The sequence below is a fragment of the Erinaceus europaeus genome, chromosome 10 (genome assembly GCF_950295315.1).
Source record: "Erinaceus europaeus chromosome 10, mEriEur2.1, whole genome shotgun sequence".
Classification (NCBI taxonomy): Eukaryota; Metazoa; Chordata; class Mammalia; order Eulipotyphla; family Erinaceidae; genus Erinaceus; species Erinaceus europaeus.
Genome location: NC_080171.1, coordinates 113,602,511 through 113,612,487, shown reverse-complemented (window position 1 = coordinate 113,612,487; position 9,977 = coordinate 113,602,511). Strand labels below are relative to the sequence as shown.

Sequence of the window (9,977 nt, the reverse complement as noted above, 5' to 3'; positions counted from 1 at the left end):
ACAATAAAACAAGGGCAACAAAAGGGAATAAATAAATATTAAATAATAATAATAAAATTAAAAAAAAAAAGAAATTGCTGTCCTGGGAGTCGAGCGGTTTGAGCGAACATGGCACAAAGCGCAAGGACCGGCATAAGGATCCCAGTTCAAGCCCCCGGCTCCCCACCTGCACGGGAGTCACTTCATAGGCAGTGAAGCCAGGTCTGCAGGTGTCTTTCTCTCCCCCTCTCCATTTCTCTCTGTCCTATCTAACAACGACGACGTAAATTATAACAACAATAACAACAAGAGCAACAAGAGAGAAAAAAGGGTGGTCTGGGAGGTGGCACAGTGGTAAAGCTTTGGACTCTCAAGCATGAGGTCCTGAGTTCGATCCATGGCAGCACATGTGCCAGAGTGATGTCTGGCTCTTTCTCTCTCTTCCTATCTTCCTCATAAAAAAAAAAGAGAGAGAAAAGGGAGTCCAGCGGTAGCGCAGTGGGTTAAACGCAGGTGGCGCAAAGCCAAGGACCAGGATAAAGATCCTGGTTCGAGTCCCCGGCTCCCCATCTGCAGGGGAGTCGCTTCACAAGTGGTGAAGCAGGTCTACAGGTGTCTTTCTCTCCCCCTCTCTGTCTTACCCTCCTCTCTCCATTTCTCTATCCTATCCAACAACAAGGGCAACAAAAGGGAATACATAAATATTTAAAAAAAAAAAAAGAGAGGGAGTCCGGCGGTAGCACAGCGGGTTAAGTGCAGGTGGTGCAAAGCGCAAGGACTGGTGTAAGGATCCTGGTTTGAGCCCCAGGATCCCCACCTGTAGGAGTCGCTTCACTGGTGGTGAAGCAGGTCTGCAAGTGTCTATATTTCTCTCCCCTCCTCTCTCCATTCTTCTCTGTCCTATCCAACAATGACATCAATTACAACAATACTACAACAATAAAACAAGGGAATACTAAAAAAAAATAAAAAAAAAATGCTATCCTGTCCAAAAATAGAGGGAGAAAGGAAAAGATGGATGCTGAGAGTGGTGGATTCATAGTACTGTAACACCAAGCCCCAATAACTCTGGTGGCATTTAAAAATAGTTGGAAAACAAAATGGGAGCTCTAATCCAACATGAATGGTACCTATCAAGAGCAAAAAGAGTTAAAGGGAGATAGCTAATAGGTATACAGTCTTCCATGCCCGAGAGGCTCTGAGGTTACAGGTTTAACCCCAGCACTACCACAAACCACAGCTGAAGAGTGCTCTGCAAAAGAAAAGGGGGGAGGGCAGTTGGTGGCACACCTGGCTGAGTGCATGTTACAGTGTAAAGGGCCCAGGCTCCAGCTCCTGGCCCCCACTTGCAGGTGGAAAGCTTTGACTGGTGAAGCATTTCTGGCTGTCTCTATCCAAAAAAGATTAACAGGGAAAAATTCTAGTTCTTAGTAGAAACCAAATTTGCATTTTGACAAACCCATACCATAACATCCTCAGCTTCTCAATGACAGGGATCCTGAAGTGAAGAGTGAAAGGATCGGAGAAAAGTCACTAGAGGAGGTACATTTACTTGGCTTCCTTTGCCCGGACTGTAAATTAGCCAGTTAGACATGTGAATCCTAACGGAAAGCACTCATCCACCTGTAGGGCTTCTTTGTCTCTGATGTGGATCCTCTGACCTTGGGACAGATGTGAGCTACAGAGAAAAGGTTTCTTGGGGACTAGGGAGGCATGCTTGGTGAGGTGTGCATTAATACCTTATGCAAGAATTCAAATTCAAACCCCTGGTCCCCGCCTGCAGGAGGAAAGCTTCACAAGTGGTGAAGCAGGGCTGCAGTTATCTTCTCTGCCCTACTCCCTTCCCTCTCAATTTCTGTCCTATCAAATTAAAGATTTTTTTTTTTAATGTTTCTTACACACTTCACAGCTTCAACTGTCTTAAGCTGACCCAAATCAAGTTTTACTAATATTTTTTTTAAAACCAGGGCACACTGTCCAGCTCTGGCTTATGGTGGTGTGGGGGACTGAACCTGGACTTTGGAGCCTCAGGCATGAGAGTCTGTCTGCATAACCATTATGTTATCTACCCTCCGCCCTGCTAAAGAGATTTTAATCCTTCCCTGTAGCCGATTCCCTCCTTGGCTACCAACTAACAGGAATCCTGTTCAATGTCAAGTCTACTATTAAAAATAGGATTTGGGGCCAGGTGGTGGCGCACCTAGTTCAACACTCACATTACAGTGCACAAAGACCCAGACTGAAATCCTTTGGTCCCTACCTGCAGGGGGAAGCTTTAGTATCTAATTTCTCTTCATCTCTTTCCTCCTACCTTCTCAGTTTCCCTATCCAATAATAAAACAGAAAAAAAAAAATGACTGTTGAATGTAAAATTCCCCAATAAAGAAATTAAATATATGTAAAGATAGGATTCTGGCCTTCAGACGCTGCTCACCTAGAGTGCACGTCAGCTTCATTATGCAAGGCCCCAGGTGTGCGCTCAGTTCCCACCGCACTATTATGGTGCCTTTCCCTCTCTAAGTGAATTGGACAAGAGCAGAGAAAGCATGGTGTCAATGAGATTATAAATTTTAAGTCCCGGGGGCTAGGTGGTGGCACACCTGGTTGAGCGCACATTACTCAAGGAACCAGGTTCAAGCCCCTGGTCCCCACCTGCAGGGGGGAAAGCTTTGCAAGTAATGAAGCAGTGCTGCAGGTTTCTCTTTTCCTACTTGATTTCTGGCTTTCTGTCCAATAAATGCAAACAAAAAAAAAAAAATTAAGTCTTCCCTCCCCCCACTACTTTATTGATGGATTTTTTTTCTTGCCTCCAGGGTTCTTGCTGGGGCTCGATGCCAGCACTATGAATTCACTATTCCTAGAGGCTCTTTCCCATTTCATTGTGATTATTATAGTTGTTGGAAAGGACAAAGAAATTGAGAGGGGGAAGACAGGAGAGATAGGTAACTGCAGACCTACGTCTGTGAAGCAACCCCCCTGCAGGTGGGGAGCCGGGGCTCAAACCACGATCCTTACACTGGTACTTGTGCTTCACACCATGTGTACTTAACTTGCTGCGCTACCACCCGGACCCCAAGTTGTTTTTTTTATCGAGGGGGTTAATGCTTTACAATGCAGTCATGGACATATGCACACAATTGCATTATGGAATAAGCCCCCAGTTTTCTTCACCCCTCCCTTCCTCCCCAGCCCTTTGCTTTAGTGCAATATACCTCCATCCAGTCCATGTCTCACTTTGTGCTTTCTCCCCAGTTCTTTGCTTTGAGGCTAAGTTTTTTAACTAGTACACTCTGGTATGAACTGAGTTTCTAGCTCTGAACAAAATACTTGCCATTCGCACACAGGACTTGTCATCAGAATTTAATACTGCCGTAAGTCCTACTGTATCTGAGGCTTTCAAGACAGATGACTCACTCATTTGTTGCTCCTTCATCCTCAAGTTACTTTCCTGTGCATGAATATCTGAGTGTACACTAACACTTTCTCTGCGCATAACAGACCACCAGATTATTTGAAGATGTTTGAAGCTTTCCTCAGGCACACCTAAGGACAATTCTACTAGTCTAGATCATTTCAGTGACAATAAATCATCCTTCACAAGATGCTTTGTCTCATGTACATTGCAGAATTTACCTTAATTGATCTGCAATTGATTTACTAAAAACCTATGCTTGTCCTGAACCTTTTCTCATCTGGTGATGGAAGCCTTGCATTTTGGTCCAACATGCTTGAAAGCCAAGAAATAGATAAAACTCACAGCCAGAGTTGGGAGGTGGCTCCCTCAGTAGAGTAACCCATGTATGAGGACCTGGCCATCACACAGGAGTACTTGCGTGTGTGAGAGAGAGCTTTAAGAGCAGTTGTCTCTCCTGTTTCTCCCTATTTAATCTTTTATATTTAAAAAGGGGGGGGGGGCAAAGGCTAGGGAAGATAGCATAACGGTAACGGAAAGACCAAAGGTCCCAGGTTCAATGCCCAGTACCACCGCAGGCAAGAGCAGAATAGTGCTCTGGGCAGGAAAAAACATCACCACCCAAACTGCCAAGAGCAGTAGTTGTGCAGGCAGCAAGTCAGTCAAGTTGAGAGCCCTGGGAAAATAAAAATCAGAGCTATTCACTAGCTAAGTTGGTCAACTAACAGTTGCTCCAAATGCTGTCGGATCTGTTCAAGTTTAAGAAAGCAAGCAGGTTCTGATTCTGGGGTAAAGGTTCCAGTCATTCCCCAGCTGTTAAATCACTTAGACAGGGTGCATCTTACTTACGCTGCAAGCCATGAGCAGAGAACACATCTAGGGGATCAATCAATCAAATACCATGTTTTCAGCCCTTTCTCTCCAAGACTGCCAGAGATGTGAATAGCATAGCAAATGTTTGAAAATCATGTGGGTTCTGAAAACATAAGGCAGCTTTTTAAAAAAATTATCTTTATTGGAGACAGCCAGAAATTGAGAGGGAAGCTTTGTAAAACTTGTAAAGTTTCCCCCTGCAGTAGGGACTGGGGGCTCAAACTCTGGTTGAATGCACTGTAACATGTGCTTAATTAAGGTGAGCTACCTGACCCTGGGGAACACTGTTCTTGAATCATCAGTAAGAATGATACAGCTGCTGGTTTTCTTCAGATGTGTTCTTGAGTTAAAATCCCCTGCAACATTATTTGACCACTAAGAGTACGGTATTACTGAATTGGGATACAACATAGATGACCCCCATCATTTATTTTAAATAAAAAATATGGCCTGCAATACCTGGACAGTGCGCCTTGTTTTGTGCACAGACCATTCCAGCCCAATCCCTACCACAGGGCTTCAGTCCTATGGCACCATTCTCCCAGAAAGCTGGCTTTAAGGAGACAGAAAGTCCAGTGATTTTAGGATTTCACCTCAATTTTTTAGTATCCCATGAACAAGTTCCTAAACAAGATGGGTAATCTTGTAAAAGAAAAAGGAGATGGCCTATTGTGTATGAAGCTGTGCCTGTTGTATTACTCCAAAGTAAAAGACTTTGGGGTGGGGTTCAGGTCCTGGAACAAGATGGCACGAGGACCTAGTGGGGGTTGTATTATAGTTTTGTGGAAAACTGCGAATGTTACACATGTAAAAACTACTGTATTTCACTGTTGACTGTAAACTATTAATCCCCAAATAGAGCGGAAAAAAAACAAAGCAGCTGTGCCATCCCCCAGCCATTGGTTCACTACTAATTAATGGCCTATAGGCAATAACCCCCCTTTCTTTGTGATTCTAATTTATATTTTAATTTCTTCCCAGTCAAAGTCCTTGGGCAAAATTTCTAAGTCATGTTGAAGACATACCTTGGTACTTGTTCCAAAAAGCAAGTATCACAGCTCAGGAGAGAGCCCATCTCACATCTTCGCTTGCTCTAGTGCACACTCCCCCTTCTCTCATACCCTGGTACTGAGTACTGAGCAAGTGTAGTGCTAAGGCATTTTTTTTTTCCTTTTTGAAAACTTAAGCCAACAATTATGACTATATTGACATATAACCCTGAAGTATCTAGAAACGTGATTTAAGAACCCCCAAAGAGGGGTAAGCTGGTAAAGCACACAAGATTATCATGAGCGAGGACCTGGGCTTGAGCCCATGGTCTCCCTACCCGCAAGAAAGCAGCACTGGAACAAGTTTCTCTCTTCCTCACACTATTTGTCTTAGTCTCTATCATGGGGTTGAGGGGGTGGTGGTGGTGGAAAGCTTGTTTAAAGGGGCAGGGTAGTGATGCACTTGGTTAAGTGTGCACATTACAATGCTCAAGGACCTGGGTTCAAGCCCCACCCCCATACCCACTTGCAGGGAGAAAGCTTCACAACTTGTGAAGCAGGTCTGTAGGTGTCTCCCTCCAAATTTCTCATTGTCCTATAAAATAGTTAAAAAAAAAAAAAAAAAGTAGTAGGGCAAGGGCAATTGCTCCAGAGTGGCCCAGAGTAGTGAAATCACCCACATGGACATACACACACACTGCTCACTCTTGTCTCCCACTGAAATGACTGGTTATTGGAAAAGTCATGATGCGTTTTCGCTTTGAAAAAAAACAAAATGACACTGTGACTTTTCAGACAGGCCAGTAATATACTAGCTGCTCCTAAAAACCAAGTTTCCAAGATGTATCTATGGCACCAAGTTTTCACCAAACTTAGTGATGGGAGCACTAAGTCCATTGAGAGATCTCATTCACGGACAGATGTGGCTCAGAGCACTCCAAAAACCCCAGAGGCATAGAGTAAGGACAGGAAAGTTAACATTTACGAATGGCAAAGTGAAATAGGAAAAGAGCTTTTCCTGCTGCTCCAAGAAATACGAACTGCATGCACTACACACCAAGATAAGATGAGGCAAAGTTAAAGGACAGCTAGCACTCAATGAGCTCCGGAGAATATCAAAACCGATCAAACTCATCCAAGAACATACAAATCATCAGCCTAATAGTAAAAATCAAGGTCAGATCTTGCAGAAAAAAAAAAAAATCTGTACTTCACATGTCATGGTCAAAGAAAACTAAATTAGCAAAGCTGACACTATTTTTTAAAAGACATTTATTCAACGTTATGATCAAACTACTACATTTAGCAATCAACAGCATGGGTGCAAAAAAAAAAAAAAAAAAAAAAAAAAGGAAAAGAAAAACTACATTAAAATCTTGTTGGAATGCTTTAAACTTTCCATAGAACAGAAACTAAAATAACTACTATACTACTAGTCACAAATACAGTCCTTGAATTTTTTTCCTTACACAAGAATATTGTCTTAAAAAAAAAAACAAAAAAAAAAACACGTCTTCTTTGTAGCAGCTAGGCCCTGCCACGACTGTACTTGTCTGAGTTCACAAAGCTGTTGAAACCTGTAACTTCTTTATCATTTCTCTGGCTCTCCTCTCCTACTAAGCTGTTTTCGGGCGACTAAAACCTTCTGCCACTGCCATAGCCGGAACCGCCATAGCCACCTTGGTTTCGTGGTTTGGCAAAGTACTGGCCTCCACCACCATAAGGGCCGTAACTTCGGCCTCCAAAGCCTCCTCCTTTCATGGGTCCAAAACCTGAGGACTGGTTGTAGTAGCCAAAATCATTGTAGCTCCCACCACCTCCAAAACCATCATAGCCGAATCCATTGTAGCCATCCCCGCTGGCACCGTAGCCACGGCTGCCACCATAACCGCTAAAGTTTCCTCCTCGGCCAAAGTTGTCATTCCCACCAAAACCTCCTCCGCGGCCACCATAGAAATTTCCAGACCCACTTCGACCCCTTGGGCCAGTCATATCTTGCTTAGATAAGGCTTTTCTTACTTCACAGTGGTGGCCATTCATGGTATGGTATTTCTGAATGACTATCTTATCTACAGAATCATGGTCATAAAAGGTGACAAAAGCAAAACCTCTCTTTCTGCCACTGCCTTTGTCGGTCACGATCTCAATCACTTCAATCTTCCCATATTGTTCAAAATAATCTCGTAGGTGATGTTCTTCCGTGTCATCTCTAATGCCACCAACGAAAATCTTATTCACCATCATGTGGGCACCGGGTCTGTGAGTATCTTCTCTTGAGAGGGCCCTCTTGGGCTCCACGACTCTTCCATCCACTCTATGTGGCTTTGCATTCATAGCTGCATCTGCCTCTGCCATAGTGGCGTATGTGACAAACCCAAACCCTCGGGAGCCCTTGGTGTCTGGGTGTCTCATGACCTCACAGTCTGTGAGTGTCCCCCATTGTTCAAAATGGCTCCTCAGGCTCTCACTGGTGGTATCAAAGCTCAGATGCCCGATGAAGAGCTTCCTCAGCTGTTCTGGCTCTTTGGGAGACTGTGATTTAGACATGATGGCAAGTGAAGGAGGGACCTCAGTGATGGTTAATCAGTAGGTTAAGGAGAGACCTCAACGATGCTTATTTAGCAGCGGCGTCCACAGTTAGAAAGTTCTTCCCTGTTGTTACGGTCTTGCACATTAACATTATTTTGTGTGACTGATATAGTTGTATAAAGTGCCCGCTTGGCACTGCTGAGGTGACTAGTAACACGTCCACCTCAAGATCCTCAACAAAGAAAGTCTGTTCCAAGATCAAGTCCACACTCAACTGGTTTTCAGGATTCTCAGGAACTATCTCCTTCCAGTCCCACAAGAGTTCGTGAAGCAAAGGGGGCTGACTATACTGTGGAGATGCCAAGTGGACTCTGTAAAGTAGGGAATGATTAGTAAGAGTAACATTCCATGTTTGAAATGTGGGAAGCCCATTTAAGTGTAAAGCACAGGGTCTGTAAGACCAAATTTATCTCTGCCTCACAAGCTGACAGCAGGACAGCATCCTCTAGGGAGAGAGCGGGTCTATAGGACTACTAGTTGGTTCAGGCTTTGTACGCTAAAGGACCCAAGACTCTTGGGGCTAAGTGCCACATTCCCACAGGTATGTCTCTTCCTCAATTCTTCAAGTCTAATAAAGGTTCCAGCTATAAGATGGGTCATGTGTCCTAGATTAGATTAGAAATAAATCCCCAGAACAACCAAGGTGGCACTGGGATAATAAAAACTATTGGGTGAGTCTTGCAAAAGTTAAGGTTAAAAAAAAAATTTCAGACTCACCTTGCTCCTGGTTCTACGGGGCCCTGGGCCCATACTCTTGGTTTCCTGGATGCTCTCCCAAAGATGCTTGATGCCCGAGCAGATCTGGGGAAAGAGAAGACAAGTTAAGAGGGGGTCCTGGGAAGAGGAACTCTCCATCCAGCCTCTCACTTCAGCAGATGTTAAGAAAGGCATGAAATGTTAGCAGAGGGCATCAGCCCCTCCCCCCATTCTGTAAATAAGGCACACTGGCCAGTTTGTATCTCTGGTTGTGAAATCAACCACTCCCACTACCCAGCAGCTAGGTAAGAATGTCAGGGTGGGGAACCTAATAGGAAAAAGCCTTCCAAGCACCAGAGCACCACTTTGAGCAAGTCATGAGCTGGGGAGATAACACAAAGATCATGCTAAGGACTCTCACCCCTGAGGCCCTAGCTTCCCCCCAAGGCAGTGGTGGTGACTGAGCACAGCATGTTGGAACCTCAGGCATGAGAATCTGTTTGCATAACCATCATGCTGACTCTCCCACCCAGGACCTAGTTTCAATCCTTGCACTGCCATAAACTGAAGTTGAGCAGTAGCTCGGTTTCTGTTAAAAAAGAGACACACCAACCATGGTGAAAGAATGGAGATACTTCACAGCAGTCCACTTACAGCAGCCAAGTCCAAGACTAGGGCTCAAGAAATTTCAAACAGGACACCACAGGACTTCAGTGTGACGGGCGGGCGGAGGGGGATAGGGATACGTGGAGGTATCTCATGGAAGACATGATCTGGCTGTACTCCCCCATCCAATACTGTCAAAAAATGTTTTCTCCAATTTGAAAAGTGACCTGTCTCATGTGAATGTTTCATAAATGAGTTAGTAAAAATGGAGAAGCTTCACCAGCGGTGGGGCAGCACTCTGCTTCCTGTCTTTCTCCCTCTAGCAAAGGAACTGTGCAGGCACAAAGCCCTAGTAGCAAGATTTTTTTAAAAAACAGTACCAGGCATTATGGATCCAACTGACGTTGGTTCTATGCTATAGGCGAGCACAGAAGGCAATTAACTCAGGATGAAATGATCTGTGCTACATTTGAATGGAACCTGAAGAAATCAAGTCGAGTGAGATGATATGAGTATAAAAGCATCTTAAAAAACCACACACCTCAGAAGCTACAAAGCCTTGCCAACAAGGCCTCTGAATCTTAAAAAATTCCAGCCTTTAAAACGGTGAGAAAATTTCCGTTAGAAATTTTGCCAGTATGTGGCAACCCTAGCAAATAAAAACAGCAGTGAAAGCAGTTCTCGAAGGGAAATCTATCACTCCAAATGAGTGCCCCTGAAAGGTCAAAGTTTTGAAGCTCCCACCTTAAAAATGAGTAAGATAGAACACACATGTAATTTAAAAGGCCAAAGTTCACCTGCAAACAGCTAACCCTCAGATGTGAATCCATGAA

At 44.1% G+C, this 9,977-nt stretch overlaps 1 protein-coding gene across 3 annotated transcripts in view; it reads right to left on the bottom strand.

The window, feature by feature from the left end:
- Positions 1–6,508: 6,508 nt before the first annotated feature.
- The window catches only part of LOC103118947 (heterogeneous nuclear ribonucleoprotein A1-like), a 5,998-nt gene continuing 2,529 nt past the window's right edge, over positions 6,509–9,977 (bottom strand). For all 3 annotated transcript variants that reach the window (XM_016190856.2, XM_007529180.3, XM_016190855.2), the window contains exons 2-3: positions 8,560–8,643; positions 6,509–8,153 (exon numbers count right to left, since the gene is read on the bottom strand). In XM_016190856.2, coding sequence (XP_016046342.1) covers positions 6,889–7,800 — 912 coding nt within the window. In that variant the 5' untranslated portion in view covers positions 7,801–8,153; positions 8,560–8,643 and the 3' untranslated portion in view covers positions 6,509–6,888. The remainder of the gene's footprint in view (positions 8,154–8,559; positions 8,644–9,977) is intronic.